Raw genomic sequence first — 21,036 nt, forward strand, 5'->3', positions numbered from 1 at the left:
CTGTCAAACAGTTGAAATCAACACGTTAAAAACATTTATAGTGTCAGATTGAGTGAATATGACTTGCACCTGTGATTTTGCAACTACATTATGTATACTATAGACACCAGCAAGTATATACCATTAAGAAATATATATACCATTAAGATTTAAATTATTTAGACGTCCATGTTCCAATGAGAGCCCATTCATATCGGTTCAACCTATATTCAATTGTTAAATAGGATCCAAGTGCTAAAATCCACTCGCTTTAATGACAAAACCAGTTGCCCTCATCGGCACTTCTCACAGCTCTCTGTCTTTTATATATATAGCGAGAGAAAGAGAGAGTAGCCATATACGCATCTTAAAGAGATAGGGAGGGGGACAAACTTTGGTACGATGGTTTGATTGCCTCAGGTCAATGTGTAGTGTTTGTATTTGGATGGGATTGCCAAGTCTTCTTAAGACAGTAAGGACAGGCTTCGGGGGTACAAGCTCTACCCGTTGTGCAGGCTTAAGCTAGCGGCCACCCTGTAATTTTCTCACCGTCAGATTTGGTGTGGGTCAGCAGAAACCTGACACCCCATATCATGATTTCCAACTTTTTCTTTTCTTGAGTTCACTTCTTGCTTGCCTTTTTAGCTTTCTTGGCTTTCCTCTCTCTCTCTCTCTCTCAATGGGGGGCAATGAGCAGGGGGAACACTCAACAGCGATGGAAGTTCTGGAATCCTTCGAACAACCGTCAAACGCTTCCACTACCAAGGATTCCTCCTTGAGATATGAGCGTTCTAAGAGGTACCCTTAGTTCTCCCCACTGTAGCTTTCCTTGAATTTCAAATGCAAATGCCATTATCAGGAAAAATCCCAAGCATGGCCTTCTTCTTCTTCTTTTTCTTTTTCTGCTGCTCACACTGACAAGAATATATACTATGGCAGTGCTCCTCAATTCACAAGGAGTGAAGACATTGTAGACATCTCATGCCAACAGTCGCATCCTCATCATATAAAGCTAGTAAGACTATCTTTTCACATCTTTCTCTAGGATATTCAACTCCCATTTAGTATGTGTCTGTTAATCACTTGCTTGTCAAATGTATATATGATGTTTATTAGGACTTGGAGCAAATCAAGTGTGATATAGATTTGAGGAAGAAACAATCAGTTAATGCTGAGCTCCAGACTACTTTGAAGCAAGAGGTAAGAAACTTGAACCATGGTGGTCCTCATGGCAATGGGATTCTGCTTATTTAATGTATAGGTTACTAGGCACAAAAGCGCAAGTTCCATTGAGTGGGTGTTGCGCATGTGTTCAATGCAGATTTTTCAATTGGAGAAGAGACTAAAAGATCAACTGTTGGTACGTCAAGCTTTAGAGAAGGCATTGGGCTATAGACATGTCTGCCGGGATACACCGAATGGAAAATCAATGCCAAAGGTACCTTCTGATTTCCCTTATTCATTACGTATTTAGTGATTTGAAGGGGTTATTCATTATGTCACGGGATGCATCTCATGGGGGACTGCATTTCATGAATGCTCTTAATATGAGTCTCCCTGTTCAAATTTGAAATGAACTCGCCAAGAGTTACTATCTGTGCATAGCCCACCTCTTGGATGTGCATGTTACGGCTGTTGACACATGGGCCCGTCTAGTTTGACAAAAGTTTGCAGGTTAATGTCATTATTTGAGTTTGAACTTGACTTCGGACAGTAAAACTAAGGGCTACAGATGGAAGGGGGAAATGGATTGGAATTTTTTCTCTGCTCAATCATTTCAATGAGGAAAATCACAAGAAAAATTCCTTTAAAACTCTCTCCTTTCAGCAATTATATCAGATTTTTTTAGCAGAAATTGGCCATCTTGTATACATGGGTCTCTGCGTTAATTTCTGACTTCCAGCTATTCTTGTCGGTTACAAGATTTGAACTTATTCTAGCTTTGCATTTAGAACATGAGTTGCAGATTGGTGTCAATGAAAATTTGGAGTCAATTCCATGCTCTGATTGCATGTACAATTTCTGTTTGTTTTTTTCGTTCTTCCCTTGAAATTCTTGGTTTCCTCCAACTTTAATAACCTTTCTGTTGGACCTGATTTTACACGAGTGCAGCCTACAGAGGAATTAATCAAGGAAATTGCTATACTTGAATTGGAAGTTGTTTATTTGGAGCAGTATCTTCTTTCACTGTATCGGCAAGCCTTCAAATCACACATTCCTGCATCACACTCAACTTCTGTGGACGAAAGTTTAAGCAACTCTCAGGATGGTTTACTACCACAAGTTCCAGGGCTTGAGATCACACCCAGAAAAGCTAATTCTCACAGTCACGCTATGCCATCAAATTCAGTAATGTTCCCTCAAAATTCCTTGCTTGATCATATGAACTATACCAACAATCTTGGCAGCATTGACAAGCAAGCAGACCCTGGTGTTCAACGCTGCCATTCGTCTCTATCACAAAGCTCGATATGTTCAGCTAGGAATTCTCCTCCTATGGAAAATATGGGGAAAACATTCAGGAGCTATCATTCACAACCTTTATATTCAATAGAGGTAAAACTTTCTCAATCCTGTTTATTTCATTTGTTGACAATAATTTTATTTAGACCTTTTGTTAAGATGCTGCAAGATAGCAATTACTGTAGACCACCTCAGGAAATTGTTTGGGAAGGTCTGTCACTGCCTATTTATACATTTACAGTTCCCGTTTGCTTGTCTAAGTCATCATGAAACATACCCAATAAGGTGGATTTTTATTTATATAACTGATTTTTGCCTCTGATGACCATTTGCTTTTAGTGTTCAAGTTGGTAATCATGATCAATTCTATAGCTCTCTCAAGTGTATGATTCTTTGGCATTCATGTCTTAATGCTACTGATCATGTTTCTGGTTGTTATATTGCTATGATAGCAGAACAGTAACTCGGGAGTGATCAGTCTGGCAGATCATCTTGGAACATCCATTGCAGATCATGTTCTCGAGACACCTAATAGGCTCTCAGAAGATATGATTAGATGCATAGCTTTTATATATTGCAAGCTTGCAGAATCTCCTCTTCCACATCTTGGTGTTTCTTCTTCACCAACTTCATCCTTGTCGTCAATAAGCACATTTTCACCACAGGACCCATGTGACATGTGGAGTCCTCATGGCAAGCAAGAGACAACTTGTGATATAAGATTAGAAAATCCTTTCCAGATTGAATGTGCAGTTGAACCTAATGGACCTTACAGCACAATGGTGGAGGTCCCCTGGATATGTACTGATGGTCCAAGGTTAAAATCTGTTGAAGGCATGTTACAAACTTACAGGTATGATTCTTTGTCTAGGAATACCAATGTCGATATGCTGTCTCCTCTATGCAGTTTAGTTACTTTAGTTTCTCCGGAAGAGGCATCCTTGATTCTAGACATAAATCCATTATTTCTTGAATGAAAAAATCTGTTACATGGTTTCACAATATGAATGTACCAAACCAACCAATAATTAATGAAATCATGTCCAATTTAAATGATTCCCACTTAATCAAGCTCACATCTTTGTCTAGCAAATGATCTCTAACTGGAGTGCCTCCTTCTCAAGGGCAGCTCCAATTGGGCAAGACATGGCTGACTTGTCAAGTCCAATAAATTCCATTACTCAACTCTCAGTTGGTCTTATTTTCTTAAAGTTAACTTGCATTGCCAACACTAGATTTACATGCAACATATTTTACAACATAATCTTCCTGCTCTAGTGACTTAGACTCTCTGCTCAAGCTACTTAGATAAGCTAAGCTATGGAAGTTCTCGGAATCTCATGTCCATTTTGGAAACATAAAGGCACTAAGTTGAAAGCAAAATTAAGATTCATGAACTCTTTATCCAAACTATAGTCACAAATATTGGTCTCGGCTATATCTCGACAAGGCAATTTCTCGTGATAATATAGGTCTAGTTGATAATTCTTGGAAAAAACTCAGTGCTTAAAAAAATTCAAAAAATATAAAAATAGTAGAAATAAGTAAGAAAAATAACATGTTTAGATAATAAAATACACATATAATAAAAGAAAAATATATAAAAGAAAGAAGAAAAACATAGTTAAGATATAGAAAATAAGTAAAAAAGTAAAAGGTAACTCATAATATCATGATAATATTATTGGAATAATATCATGACATATAAATTTCTGATATTTTCAAAATATCATGATATTTTGCCTTTAATATCGTTTTATGAATTTACAGTTATATTATCGCTATATTTTCAAAACATCGCCTATATCTGTGACAATGATCCAAACAGAAGTTTCTCTTCCTGATAGAAATACAGCCATCTATAAACTGTGAGAAATCCTTTAGAACAGAAGTCATATTCCAGACAGTGTATTATGTTTGTTCAGTGACAAACTTGTAACTAGGGTAATTGCATTTTAAAGTGCAGAAAATTTTATGAGATGTAAAGCTGTAAACCTTAGATTCAAATTTGTAGAGAAAATACTGGTATAAATAATACAGAAGCCTAATGTCAGAAGCTCTCATCCGGTCATCCCCATCCATTTACTGCCATAAGTAGTAATTTGTTCTAAAAATGGTTGAGAACAGATTTTTCTAAATGTCTCTCTGACTTTGTTTCAGGTCCCTTGTGCGGCGATTAGAAAAGGTTGATCCTAGGAAATTGAAGAATGAAGAGAAGCTTGCATTCTGGATCAACATACACAATGCACTGGTGATGCATGTAAGTTTGTAATCCACATCAGGCTTCACATAGTCATTTCATGCAATCCTTGAACTGCCCATTCAACTACTCCCCATACTCTACCTTCTGACAAAGTTCTGATTATTCCTAGGCTATTAATAATAGTTACCTTTTGTGTGCAGGCATATTTAACATGTGGAATCTCTCAAAATAATCTTAAGAGAACATCTTTACTTGTCAAGGTAGAGGGACATTTTATAATAAGAATGGTTAGGGCTATTAATTCAAATGCTTCTCTAGTAGTCATCAGATATTCTTTATGTTATCCAGGCTGCTTATAATGTGGGAGGTCAAACCATAAACGCGGACACAATACAGTGTTCAATTTTGAAGTGCAGTATGCATCGACCTGCTCAGGTATGCTTCCTGAGGCGCCTATTTTGTTTCCTTCAACTAACATTTTCTACAAAAATTCTTTTCATAGAAAGAATTGGAATGTCTGTATTTTCTATGGCTATTGTGATGTGCCACTTGTTCTGGTATCTATTCTCTCTCTAATGCTGCTTGCTTTGATGCATTCAGAATCTATAAAGTGCATATTTTTGGTCTTCTGGTGAGTGCTGACACCGAACATTTAGTCCATCATTCTACTTTCAAACAGCTAGTTATAAGATCAAATTACTGAAGTGTTGCTAGTAAAATGCATGCCACAATGCATAAAAAGTGTGCCAGTTAGTAAAATGCATGCCACAAGGCACACAAAGTGTGCCACCTGTTAATACAGGCAGATGGATAACTGAGGCACAAAGGCTGTGAGGTGCACGCCTCTCACCAGGGAATTCCTTGGTCTGAGGAATGCATCAGACTAACTTATGGTAGAGTTGAAGTGAAAATATCACTGTGGTTTTGTTGTCGTCTTTCACCATACTTATGTCCACTTAAACTGGACTATGAAATTTGAGGGCTCAAGATACTAACCATAACTGTGATTGCTGTTCTCATTTGTCCAGCCACCAACTTTTGCTGCATGATGAGCAGCTGTGTCACACCTACACTTCACTGTTTTGTCTCATTTTGGCATGACGCAACACCATAAAATGATATTGGAGGCACCAGATGCCTCATAGACACAACTAAACCTGTGTTGGACATGGCCAGAAATGTGTTCATGTATCTTCTTCGTAATCTTGATCATTTGCTGTATATTGCATTTTTCCAGAATTTGTCATTAATTGTGAGAATCTCCAAGATGGATTTATTATTAGTTTTTATTAAAGCATGCATGCATTCGTGCACACACACATCCATTTCCCCAAGATCTAGTTTTGCAACACTCCTGTGTAATACCAAGTGTACTGTCATGTCCCATACCCATGCTCGTGTCAGTGACATGGTTGATGAGTAAACACAGGCATATTTCACATAATATGTAAAGGTGCAAAAACAGTGCATAAATATTTAACAAGCAAAATAAAAGAGAATGGAAACATGAAATCCAACCAAGCATAGATGGTGATGTAATTACAATGGTGAAAAAAGAGAAGAAACTAAAGGGAAACAACATCGATAGGGAAACAGAAGAAGAGGGATGGTGATCAGTTGCAAATTCAGATAAGTTGAAAGGTTGCAGCAGTGAATTAGGTTTCTTTCAAAATCAGTTAACTTTTCTTTTGGCCTTGTTTGTTTCATGTAACTTACGTGGGAAAGTGCTGAGCTGGCAACCCTGATGTAATCCTTTCCCATCATGAATGAAACAAACATCAAATCATCATGGTGGGAAAGTGTCATGCTGACACAAGTGGGCCCCAGTTTTTTCCACCACCTATCACGTACAAATCCTTTTATACCTCCTCCCTATGAAAGCTTTCACAGGGGAAAGCTGAGCTGGCAGGATTTTTTAGAAATCCGTGCCCGCTCCCATGTAAATCCTTTTCTTTACACGGGGATGAAACAAACAAGGCCTTAGGGTTTGGGAATATTGGGAAATAAATGTGAGTGCAACTGGTTTGGTTCCAATTAACTGAATGTTCTTATCATCTAATATACTAGTCAGATAATTAGAGATAATTAGATAATAAAAAATCTGCAAAATTATTGTGAAGTTGGTATTTTTGTACTCTTTTGGAACAGATCTATTAAAAACTTTAAGAAAAACAGTAAATTTTTCAATTCTAAAGGACTGAAAATAGCTTTGTATGATGAAATTGGTTACTGAGGACTTCTATAGTACTTGGCCTTTTGCCAGCAACTGAGACTTTCAGTATTTATTTGGCTTTTTCCATTTGATGGCTCTTTTATAATTTGCTACTTCTTAAGCGCCCTTGATTGTAACTATTGCACCTTGTGGCACTGATATCAATTTCTCATCTTTCCTGAAAAGATTTGGTTTGCTTGTTTTGTTCAAGAAAGCAGAGTTTTAATTCCAATGCATAACAAAATTAACCACCTGCTGCAGTGGCTTCGGACACTGCGGTCCCCGAAAACAAAGTTCAAAGTTGGAGATGATCGGCAAGCTTATGCAATTCATCATCCAGAACCTCTTCTCTGCTTTGCTCTTTGTTCAGGGTGCTATTCAGATCCTGCGGTATGCTGTTCATCAAATCTTGGAATCCTCTGAAATCTGTTTTCATGTATTTCATCCTTTTCATTCGATGAACAAATCTATAGCCAAGATAAGGTAATGACCAAGATATCTATTTTGCTTGCCTGGCATGTCCAGGCAAGTAGGCATATCCTACCCAGTAACATTGTGTAACCAAGCATCATAGGGCAGCATTGGCTTTTCTTGCCATCAAACTCTGCAAATGTGGTTATTTCTACATATTGAATCACACAACCTTTTGAAACATCAATTTTCTATTGGAATACATGTTTTAGTTGGCAACCGCTTCCAACTGTATGGCTTATATTTAAGTTGTATATAGAATTTATGTCAAGGTTTAAAACTTCATTGAGAATGCATTTTTTTTAATGGTTTAAGGTTCGGATATACACCGCAAAAAAGGTATTCCAAGAGCTTGAAGCTGCAAATCAGGAGTTCATTCAAGCAAGTATAGGCATACGCAATGAAGAGAAAATTATACTCCCCAGGATTCTGGAAACTTTTGCAAGGGATTCATGTTTAAGTACACAAGGTCTATTGCTTATGGTTCAGAATTGTCTGCCTGAAAATCAGCGTATGGCCATGCAGAGATGCTTGAAGAGTAAGCCACGCAAGTGTGTTGAGTGGCTACCCCACAACTTTACTCACCGATATTTACTAGCAAAAGAACTGACGAGCATAGGCAGCACTCTCTTTTAAGTTCCCACTGAGGAATGCAGCAGTAGCTGATTGTGAAGATAATATGCAAATTCACATTGTAATTGTAAGTCCTTTCTCATTTTTCTTTTGTACACAAGTGGCTCGTTGTAAGCTGATTGGCATTGTATTTGTTAGCCTTCCTTTTCTTTTCTCTCTTAGCAGACGAGAATTTGTGAGAATGCCAGCAGAATGTAAATTGGGAATTGTGTAATGTAAGATGTCACTTCTTTCTCATCACTGTTTCCATTTCAGAATGAAACAGCAGTTCTAGCTGTACTATTTTTACTAGCTAACATTGTTGTGAAAAGTGTTGAGGCTTAGCGAGGCGCTCCACCAAAAACCGAGGCGAGGCGTAAAGCCTAAGCCTCAAAAATTTTTTTTTGAAAACTTTAAAAAAATTATAAAAAAATCTAAAAATACAAATAAATAAAGAAATGCTTTATTGATGAAATAACAACCAATAAGAAATAGAAATTCTCAAATAAATACTAAAAAAGATGAGATTAACATATAAAAGTAACTAAAAACTGATTATATAATTGAAAAATATATGAGATTAATAAAAAAAAGTTAAAATATACTAAGAAACTTATTACATAACTGGAAAATATATGAGATTAACCTACAAAAGTTAAAATATATGAGATTATTCTACAAAATATGAGATTAACATATAAAAGTAACTAAAAAAATGATTACATAACTGGAAAATATATGAGATTAAGCAATAAAAAAATATATACTAAGAAACCGTTTACATAACTGGAAAATATATGATATTAACCAACAAAAGTCAAAATATATGAGATTATTCTAAAAAATATGAGATTAACATATAAAAGTAACTACAAACCTGAAAAATATATGAGATTAACCAACAAAAGTTAAAATATACTAAGAAACTGATTACATATTTGAAATAACTGGAAAATATATAAGATTAACCTACAAAAGTTAAAATATATGAAATTATTCTAAAAAAATATGAGATTAACATATAAAAGTAACTAAAAACTGATTACATAACTGAAAAATATATGAGATTAACCAACAAAAGTTAAAATATACTAAAAACCTGATTACATAACTGAAATAACTGAAAAATGTATGAGATTAACCTACAAAAGTTAAAATATATGAGATTATTCTAAAAAATATGAGATTAACATATAAAAGTAACTAAAAAACTGATTACATAACTGGAAAATATATGAGATTAACCAAGAAAAGTTAAAATATAGTAAGAAACTAATTACATGACTGAAATAACTGAAAAATATACAAGATTAACCAACAAAAGTTAAAATATAGTAATATTACTAAGAAACTTATTATATAACTGAAATAACTAGAAAATATATGAGATTAACCTACAAAAATCTTTTTTATTATGTCTGAGAAGTCTTGTTTGAATTATTTTTTTGCGCCTCAGGCTTGTGCCTTGAGGCACATAGGGTCACGCCTCAAGGCGAGGCATGCCTTTTGCGCCTCAAGGCGCATTTTTGATAACACTGCTAGCTAATTATTAGCAAAACAAAGCATGTTAAACCGTAATTAGTGACTTTTTTTTACTGGTACTTCAACATCATAACATTTACAAGAGATTGGTGATTATGTTTCATGCCCATAGTCACGTATTATGGCATCTCAGCTACAATTGGCAAGCAAAATTTCAAGATATTATAAATTTTTGATAAATATTGGGAAAGTATTAAGAAAATCTTAGCATTTAAAAAAATAATAGATATAGAAAGAATATAAAATATTAAAAATATGTTTTTTGCAAGAATACAATGAAAAAATGTTTTCAAAAATTAAAAAGATAAGAATATAAACGGACACATTTAAAATGAAAAATGACCATACTGTACGATGAAAATAACGTGTTTCATAAAATGCCCCACACAATTTACCAAATTCGTCGAATGGACAATAACGCATGTTCCCAATTTTTTGTTGTCGCTTTTAGCTCTCACAAGTGCGAAAGTTTTATTGTCACACGTCATGATGCTAAAAAAAAATACTCACATAATCAACAAAATTGTATATGAGGTTGCAAAATTTCAAAAATGTTTACGAAATTCCAAACAATTTGCAAAACTTATCACGATTTTCGTGCAAAAACTTGCAAAAATCATAAAATTTGTAGAAGTCCAATAATTGCAAAATTGTTAAAGAGTATCGCATGAAGTATTGCGAAATTCTAAAATATTTGCAAAAGTCAGATATTACAAAATATCTTATTTTAATTGCACCCCGTATTGCGAAATTACTTTTTTCTTGTGAAATTTTGTCCTATATAAATGACGCTTCGTTTCACAACTCTTTTTTTTATTGGGTTTCCCTAATTTTGCAACAACTAGCATTCTTGTGATCTTTAATCCTTTCGGCGACTTTACAAAAATCCCTTATCAATTTGCATGTTAGTTTCTTCAATTTCTTTTTTTTTTGAGGGGGGGGTGTTGTCCCATATAAATGCTCATATAGTTACTTATTTTTATCTATTGCTTGTCAATATTCGATGATTTTTATCAATATTTATCTCTGTTTGATTGGGGTTAGGGTTGATTGTGCACAAGCATTGAATAAGGGTTGATTGTATGGAGTATTATGGCTTATTGTGGGTTGTTAGTTTTCAGAGTTATTAACTGAGTGATAAGATGTGGCAGTTATGATGGCTGCTAAAATAGTATTTGTAAATTATTATAGCACCGAACAATCTCATTGAAAATCTATAATGGTCTCTAAAAACAACAATTATAAAGAATTTATAGCATTAATATTTCAAAAAATCAAATATATGGAAAGAGTTAATGGTCTTCTGGTATAAGTGCACTCAAAATTAGATGGTAAAAATATATGGATATATCTCTTAGATAACAATGTTGTACAGTATATTTACTTAGATGCAGATGCTTTTATGTTGTATGATGCGTTGTGCAATTAAATACTTAACGAATGCAAATAGTTTCAGTACCTATCAATAGAGTCAAACAATTGCGAAATTGCTTGCAGCAAAAGGTTTACAAATCTTGAGCAGTGTCACAAGTTTTTGAAAGATCATGTGGTTAGAAATAACCTTAAAACAAAATTTATATAGAGTCACGCTTGTGTGTACGAGAAAGAACCCACAAACTACAGTAGATTGCCCCTGAAAGATTCACTGCACAAAGATGCGTGAAGCAACGTTCATTAATGTGAAAAGGTATTAAAGCGAGCATACATGTGGTAGATTAGTGGGTAACCTTGTTGTGGAAAAAGTGGATTTCACGTGTTATTTACAGATGTTTGCACGATAACCTAAAAATTACTTCAAGAAAAATCATGAATGACCTCAGTCGTAGTGTAAGTGTGGGGGTTTCTTATAAACAATCATATTGTAAACATGAATTGACTAAGTTGATGTTACATAGTTCATTCAAGGAGTCATTCATGATGCTTCCTCCTTATTATCATCACTCCTTATTATCATCATTTGATGAAGGCTAACCCTGAATCAATAGCGTTTATTAAGACTGATACAAATAGTAGATTTATGTATATGTTCATATCATTTCATCTATGCATCAATGAGTTTGTCAAAGGATGTCATCTCCTTCTTATGGTAAATGACATCTTCCTAAAAGAAAAAATACATGAGTATTTTGTTGCCTACACTATTGATGCTTTCGGTGATATGTTTCATATAACATTTATAGTGGTGGATAAGAAGTCGAATAAGTCATGTAAATAGTTTTTGAGGCATTTAAAGAACCAAATAAGTATCTACGATTATTATAAGCCTAAGGTTAAACAACATTTGATAGTTATCTCATATGGGCAGAAAAAGCTCATGTATATTGTCCCTTGCACATGGCAAAACTGTCATTATAGATATTACATTAAGCACCTGACTGAGAACTTTCAAAGAAATTTGGTGCACCACTTAGTGTATACTGGTGGTGCACCGCCAAAATACCCACGAGATAACATATCATTTTTATATTTCAAAGATCCATGAGCAAGGTAAAGAAGCAAACAAATATATTATTGCTAAGATAAAATCAATATATTAGGGTAACAATCATTTATTTGCTAGAAGATGCAGGTGCTTAACCTCTAATATAGCAAAGTGTTTTAATTCATGGATTCTCTGCATACGTGACAAGCTTTCCATCCCATTTATTGAGAAGCTTCGTCTAATACTAATGAAACTTTATGAGAAAAGAATGATTAATGGAGAGAAAACGACTGGTATTATAGTGCCTAAGGTAATTACAAAGATTAAAAAGTGATAGATAGAAGTACAAAAGCTATGTGTGGTAGTAGTGCATTGCTTTCACCATCGTTATGAAACCCTTGACCGAAAGCACATCTACTATGTTGATCTTGAGAGTATGCAATGCACTTATGAAGAGGGGCAGGTTAACAAGATTCCTTGCGAACATGTCATCACATGCATTTTGTATAAATGCAATCTTCTAGATAATTACTATGATAAGTTTTATACAATTGAATCATATCGAGATGCATATAGTACTTATCTATTTCATCTAATGGCTAATAATATTCTACATGTCGCTCCTTCGACCCTTATTCTCGTCTTATTATTACGACCTCAAATTCACTCAAAAAATACATCATTTTTTTAATTATGAAAAATATCCCACGGATCTGAGGTATATCACAGATTAACATCGACCACACAACTCATCCATTCAAATTACAACTTAAATTAAATTATTATAACCCATAATTAAATTTAATAAACTTAAACATAAGATCTCGAATTATAAGATTCAATTCACCCAACTGTTTAAAACTTGGCTTTTGATTCATTGAAGTCACCACCCTCAGCAAACCAGTTTCACCATCACTACTCGGCTAAGCATGAGCCTCATCACTTGAAAATTATCAAATATAATGGGTGAGAACTCACAATTCTTGTATGAAGTTTTATATTACTCAATAGTAAATAGCAAAGCATAAATCGTACAAACATATATTTATGAAAATGTTTATGCATGTATAGTGATTCAGGTATGACATGATAATTTAGATATGACATAATAATTCAAGCATGATATACAATTCAGGCATGCTAAAACACAACGAATTCACATGTATTCGCATAATCACATGATACAAAAACTAATGCAGGCATAATGCATATATCAAGGCATATATGATGCATGAAATAATGCAACTGCATGACTAATTTTTATCACCTTTCCTCTTATTGACATTTTTTTTAATCCATGTGTATGATTAATGCCAAACAGATTAAGTTTCAATCTCAATTAAGACTCATTGGTACCAGACTGACCAATCCCGAGGTTCACGATAATATTCAGTTGTATCTTAATCACACACAATATATTTTATTATTAATTAGGCATCATATAGATGCCTCGATCGACATTCAGAGAATATATCACCCTAGGTTGGAACATACGGGAAACATATCACCTGAATGTCGGAACGAAAGAGAACGTATCACCTTATGTCACTTTCTCGATATACCAATTCTCAATAGCTAGAGCCAAAATCACCATTCTCAGGCAAAGTGATGGAAAGTTTTCTACAACCGTGGATGGGAACATGAACCTTTCTATAGGTTTTTAAGGAACACAATGCACATGATATTTGGTATCTCACAAGTCTTCTGCGACTTGCAATCCAAGAAGCTTGCCACACAAGCAAGGCAATCATGGATAAAATTATATTGTTTAGATCTATTTACCTTTTTAAATATCAAGTGTTCTTCCCTCAAGCACCACAATAAAAAAACCTATATCCATAGCAAACACATCACCATATATTAAAACAGTGTATTATTGTATGCTTACAAATGCCACTATATATATATATATATATATATATATATATATATATATATTATGACACCATAAAGTAATGCATGAACATGATTAATGCAAAATTAAAGCACTAGCACATAGCCTCAATTGGGCTCACATATGGCTTAATCATAAGCCACAAGTAATTTAGTTCATCTTTTGAACTGTATCATGCACATGAATAAACATTTGCTTTATGCGGTATTCACAAGTCTCAAAATAATAACCATAGTCCTACACATGATCATCAAACATATGTGTATAACATCATATCGTGTTATACTACATCATCATGTTGTATACATCAAATCTGGTTCACGTTCAAAACCCATACATGCATACATATAAAGTCATAATATACATACCACTCAAAACAATCAATACAGACTTCTGCAAAAAACAGAACTTTTACCAAAATTGTAAAATCTATCGCAACTCATATATTTTGCATTTAGCCCTTAAAATAATTCATTGTATTCATACACATCTTACCTAAATACATGCAAAAAACCTGACCCCAAAATCATTTGACATAAATTTTTAAAAAATTTACAGACATATCCAGCATGTTTGACCATTGAACGTACAAACAAAGAATCTAAAACAATAAAATAAATTTTGATAATTTTCTTGAGAATAGCTTGGCATATCCACAATAATCACAAGAGAAATTAGATTCAAAAATATTTCCAAACATTAATTAGAAATTATGTACAACTTGTAACTTATGTTCCTAGACAAAATAAATTTCAAGAAAATACAGTTTCTGAGCCATCTTGCCTGATTTTTAATTCTCAAACTACAATAAATTAAAATATAAAATTTTATCACAAGTTTTCAGATATATCAAGAATCAACTATAAAAATATTGGTTCAAAATAACATAGAATCAAAAGAAGAATATGATTTTTCTAAAGTTGTACTATCAAAACGGGTTCACTATTCATGATAGATCTTTTGCGCCCACTTGTAGAGGGCATATCTCCCTCATCTGAACTCAGATGAACACAAGGTTTAGACTAAAATCTTTCTTTATATGTGTAGAGTGTCTCCATAAATTTTTATAATTTTTTTTGCACCGTTTAAGGGAAATCGATTTTACAAAAAGACTTGTCAAATCTAAAATTACAGAAAAACTGCATGTTATTACAAGAACACATCAAGAATTCAAGCACACATCAAGATCTACTATGAAAATCTACCATAAACTATTTTGATCAATTAAATCATCATAGAATCATGCTTAAACACGTCTAAATATAAAATAAACTATTAATCATACATCTAAACATGAATCTACATTGTTATATAACAAAAATGGGTAAAATCAAGACTATGGTCAAGAATGGGTAGATCAAAGCGAAATAGGACTTTTAAAAATAAGACCGAACTGTAGGAATATGATCCTACGCTTGATCAACCTATCTTAAAATCTAAATATGAAGAATAATAAGAAACCCCATACCTTTGATGCATAAACGAATCAAAAGCCTTAAAGATTTCACGAACGACAACGAATCACAACCAATAATATGTGAAACTCCATAGATCTCTCTTGCTCCTCACATAGATGTTGTCCAAGGTTGATTTGCATACCTCTTATTAGTCTACTAGCAAAAACAATAAAGAAAACATATAGGTGGTCAACTCCCATGGCCGAACACCAAAAAAAAATGTAGATAACCTAGGGTTTGGTCTGAGCACCTTCGTCTTCCTTGGATCCTCCTCAAAAATGCCAGCTCCTCATTCTCTCAATTCTTTCTCTACTCTGTCTATCCTCAAAATCATGGAAGGGTCTCTAGGAACAGGGTAGGTTATTAAATAGGTTTGGTTGAGGTTTACCTAGCCTAAGTTCATATGAACTCCTCTAGGGAAACACACACACCCTTGGATTAGGTCTAACTTGAACTTTAAACCAAATATCTACTTGGATATTTCAATTCTAATGTCACTTCATTCTAGATCCTATTTGAGCTTTAGGTTATGCCTAGAATGTGCTTTAAAAATCAAGAATTAAATTAAATTAAATATCACCTAATACAACAACTTACCTTGGAAGGTAAGCAATGCTCCTAATTACCCATCCTAGGTGGTGACCCACATAAACAAAGTTGTTTTTCTCCTAGGGGCATCCTCTAAGTTTATCTTTCCTCATGGTGTGTCACCTATTTGACTAGTCAAAGTCTAATTAGTGTCTCAAAATTAAATGTTAATTAATTTGACTATTTAATTACATGGATTATGAACTCGTACATGTGCTATTGGTTTTAGATACAAGATTCGATATTCAAACTAAGGTTCACTTCACAAATCTAATGTGATCCTCTATTCTATTAATTAATTACACATTATTAATTAAATATATTATTAAATTATTAATGTTAAACTTTATTATTTATTTAATTAAATTAATTTCTAAAAATACCAAAAAATGCTAGGCATTACACTTACCACCAACGCCAATTAAGAAAGTAGAGTGACCTAAAGTGAAGAGATAGAGAATAGACTATAAGGAGGTGGTACCATACAAGTGCAACGTATGTTACGAGCTTGACCACACCAGGCGAAAACACAATTAGGAAGTAATATGAATATTCTATGCATTTACAAAGTAGCCTATGATATGCTTCTTTGTAGTTTACATAATATTTTTTTAATATTATGCTTATTTTATTCAAGTACTCATTCAATTTAATGTTGTATTGCAGGTTAGTTTGCGGCAATGAAGAGTTTGCGGCAATGAAGAGTCTAAGTCGGATGATGCACTTGCACTTGTAGATGAAAGCGACCATTGCGCTTGCGATAATGAAAGTTGAAGTTATTTGATTTTTATTTTTTTGAGGATGGCCGAATTGTGTATACATATAATAAGGAATTAAGTTATTTGATTCTTGTTTTTTAAGTAGAATAAATTATTTATATAAAAGCAGAATGGATTATGTATGTAACAGGAAATAAAGTTGTTTGATCTTATTTTTTGTTTGATATATTTTTTTATATAACTGGTGATTGATTTGTTTATTATAATCAATTGTGTATATAAGAGGGAATGAACATATTATGTAACTGGTGATTTTTACAATAGAAAGAAATTTCATACAATACATGCAAATTTTAGTTTATTTTTTTTTAAATCAGAAAGGAATTTTGCAAGGTACATACAAATTTCAGTTTACTTTTTTAAAATTAGAAAGGAATTTGGCTCTAGTCTTATGAAATTTTTTAATCTTGCGAAAATTCTTTTTCTTCTGAAATCTCAAAATTTCTTTTGCATGAAATTTGCTAAAAAAAATTGCTAGAAGAGGTTAAAATTTGGGGTTTGCAAAATCAGAGCACCAGGATGCAAAAAAAAGGTTTAGAAATGAAGTATGCACTTTAACAAAATATAGTCGCTCATACATTGCATTAATTCTATTTTTCACAAAATGAAGTCGATGATACATTGCATTCATTCCATTCTTTCACAAAATGAAGTTTCTCATACATTCCATTCTTTCACAAGAATGTTGGTTCTTATTGCATCTTTAATTGGAATAAAACATAGTATCACAACCATACCACATGATCGAACGCTTACTATGAGATACACTGACTTTGTGTTGATAAGGAAAAAACACATCTTCATTAGAGTGGGATGGCCTCAAGAATGTTGTATATCCCATTCATACCATGTGATCAAATGTTGACTACAGATTTCATTTTCTATCATACACATGCCATAAGATGCCCTTACCGAAAGTGCCACCAATATTCCCACTGTCGATGATTTTTATCGATCTTTTTGCCATCGATGATTTTTTGTTGATCTTCACACTGTCGATGATTTTTGCCGATGAAGCTTTACTGATCTTCTCACCGTTGTTGTTTGGCTGTGAGAAAATAATCATAATTTCTCACTGGTTAGATACCATAAAAGCCCTAGTTTCTGTGAAATCTTAGCTTTGCTTTTATATTATTCGTAGAGAATTTTGTAATACTAGTGCGATAATTGTTCTGAAATTCAGAGGATACGAACTTTTACAACACTAGAAAGGATTTTTGCAATGTGCATTGTAAAACTTGTGATAAATTTCGCAAATTGTTTGAAATTTTATATATTTTTTTGGAATTCCGCAACCTGAGATACCATTTGTTGAGGTGGGTGTATTATTTTAGCATTGTGATGTGAAAAGATAAAAAAATGCACAAGCCAAAAGAAAAAATTGAGAACATGCAATATTATACATTCTGCAGATTTGGTAAATTAAAAGTCATTCTAAGAAACACATCATTTTGGCCGTACAGTACATCCATTTTTAGATAAAAATATAAATAAAATTTTTGATGTAAAAGATATGTTTCTCAGTGAAATGGGTTTTGGGGATTGCTGGATCCAGCATCTTATCATGTCTAACAATCTTGGGGATGTCAAGTTTCAACCATCTTGGTGTGATGACGCAGTTCAAGTAAGCTCCTCCTGGATTCAATTGGCAAAATGGTTGGATCTGGTGCATCATGCCTACTGGGTTTTTATGGCCTACAGTATCCGAGTCATTCAAATGAACAACCAAATTAGATGTGTTTGCACGTACCAGATTACCTTCAAGGTTCAGTACCTTCATGGGCACGAAATATATTTTTTCTTCAAAAATCTCGAGAAAACATCAGATATATATAATAATATGAAAATAAAATATGAATAACAATGAAGACATGAAATTTTCAAGATAGGTGATATTTTGAAAAACATCATTCGTTTTCGGGGTATAATACCGGCCTTTGAAAATACCACGATCAAGTTCCAAAAATATCAGTGACGTTTCTGACTATGGCTACGTTAAACCCACTTTCAGTACTAACCGAAAAAAAAAACCACGTCTAATAATTCCTTGCTGTCTTCGTACAGAAAAAAGTGTTTGTTGAAACGCCTGAGAGAGGCGAGTCACAGTTTTATGGAAAGATATGGGCCTATGATCATGGGAAGGTCGAAGAAGCTCACAATCGCTTTGAGGGGATTCTCGGGAGCGACACCACCTCTTGGGATGGAATGATCTCCACTCTCCAGGTACACAACAAACCTGGCGATCCAGGGATGCCTCCAAGCTGTTTTGCTGAAATGCCTGAACGGAATATAGTCAGTCTCATGGAGAAACGCTCTATCAGGGATGCTTTGAACGTCCATATTGCGGTGTTAATTAATCTCCGTAGTCAGTATGACTGGATCGGTTACGCTCTCCAACTGTTTGGTGAAATGCCTGAGAAGGATGTAGTCGCTTGGACCAACCTGCTTATCTGGTTATTCCTAGTGTGGAAGAGTTGGGGAAGCTCACGAATTGATGAAATTCTGATACCTGATGTGGTGTTATGAAAGACCATGATGATCTCCGGTTACTGGCAGAATGGCACGGTTGATTATTCGGAAGCTGTTTGAGGCCACACGGCTGATAAAAGCGATTTCCTGGACAGCATACGGGTTGGTAAAGGTTGCAAATGTTTTAAGAGAATGGCGGATAAATCACTTGTTCCTCATCATAGATTATGGACAGAATCGGAAGCTGTTGAGTGATTGGAGGTTTTCCGGCGAGACCACAGTCGGAATCCCTGTATGGCGGTGGCCCTGCAGAACAAACAGAAAAACAGAACAACAGCGTACCTGAGGCTGCCATTGACGGTGGGCGGAGGTCGCCGGAGTTGGTCGCTGGAGTTTTCTGCTCAGCCGGACTGCAGCCCTTCACGAGCCCAGGCTACCAGATGCAGTCGGTGAGTAGACCTTCCTTTTCCTTCACTGTATTCTCTTTTTCCCTGGGTCGCTCATGATACCCCGTCTTTATAAAGCATACGGTGGGAACGGTTTGCGTAACTGTTCCCCCTTATCGTATGCATATTTATCGGACGGATCATCCCTGATGTGGGGATGTATCCACATCGTGGATAACCACCACGTTAATCGTGGTGGTTAATCCAACATTCTCCCACTTGATCCGACGATAAATCTTTTTAACCAGAAAACCTTATGGAAATAACTTGATGAATAGAATGACCTTTATAATCTATTCTAAAGGTCCTTAGTTGAATCTCTAATCCTTAGGAGATTGACAACAACCATAATGAGAATAAAAAACTGAAAGTGATCACTTTATTTATATGTATATGTCAAAAAGAGTTTAACAATCCCATCCTCATTACATGTTCGGAATATAATCCCGGTGCTAGCCCTTTAGTAAGAGGATCAGCGATCATCTCTTTGGTACCAATATTGACAATATGCACTAAATGATTCTCCGTCCTTTCTTTAACAACAAAATACTTCAATTCCATATGCTTGCATGACGTAGTACTTTTGTTGTTGTTCAAAAAGGACACCGCAGCTTCATTATCACAGTAGACCTTCAGTGGCTTCCCAATGGAATCAATCACCTTTAACTGTGATATGAAGTTCTTTAACCATATAGCCTGCGAAGTAGTCTCGTACAATGCAATGAATTCTGCCTCCATGGTGTGGGCAACAGTGGTCGTCTGCTTTCCACTCCTCCAAGAGATCGCTCCCCCAGCAAGTAAGAAGACGTACCCAGTAGTAGACTTTCTACTATCAAGGCATCCTCCTAAATCCGCATCTGAGTAGCCAATGACCTCGAGGTGATCAACTTTATGATACGTTAACATATAGTCTTTTGTCCCTTGCAAGTACCGCAAGACTTTCTTGGCAGCCTTTCAATGGAGTAAACCTGGATTAGACTGAAATCTGCCAAGTACCCCTACTGCAAAAGAAATATCTGGTCGAGAACATGTCTGCGCATACTGCAAGCTGCCAACAACTGATGCATATGGATAAGCACTCATCTGTGCTTTGTCAATATCGTTTTGTGGACAATCCTTTAGGCTCAGTTTGTCACCTTTTGATATGGGTGTAGAAGTAGGAGAACAATTCTCCATCCCATATCGCTTTAACACCTTTTCTATATAGGATCTTTGGGAGAGGCCTAAAAACCCTTTTGCTCGGTCTCGACGAATCTCAATGCCAAGAACATAAGCAGCCTCACCCATATCTTTCATATCAAAATGTGATGCAAGAAACTGTTTTGTCTCTGAAAGCAACTTTATATCGTTGGTTGCAAGTAAAATTTCATCCACATACAACATCAATATAATGAACTTACTCTCACTTTCCTTAAGGTATATACATTGATCAATAATGTTTTCTGTAAACCCGAAAGTCACAATGACTTGGGAAAATTTAATATACCATTGTCGGGAGG

At 34.6% G+C, this 21,036-nt stretch overlaps 1 protein-coding gene across 1 annotated transcript; it reads left to right on the forward strand.

Annotated features, from left to right (window-relative positions):
• The first annotated feature begins 694 nt into the window (after positions 1–694).
• On the forward strand, positions 695–19,148 carry LOC149835161 (uncharacterized). The gene is made up of 12 exons (XM_090009533.1): positions 695–777; positions 919–994; positions 1,096–1,179; positions 1,301–1,417; positions 2,092–2,535; positions 2,895–3,295; positions 4,603–4,702; positions 4,846–4,905; positions 4,994–5,080; positions 7,119–7,247; positions 7,644–7,811; positions 18,687–19,148. The coding sequence occupies exons 1-12, from the start codon at positions 695–697 to the stop codon at positions 19,146–19,148; spliced, it is 2,211 nt and encodes a 736-aa protein (XP_089865659.1).
• Positions 19,149–21,036: the final 1,888 nt, after the last annotated feature.

The sequence above is a fragment of the Nuphar pumila genome, chromosome 6 (genome assembly GCF_984573655.1).
Source record: "Nuphar pumila chromosome 6, dmNupPumi1.hap1.1, whole genome shotgun sequence".
Classification (NCBI taxonomy): domain Eukaryota; kingdom Viridiplantae; phylum Streptophyta; class Magnoliopsida; order Nymphaeales; family Nymphaeaceae; genus Nuphar; species Nuphar pumila.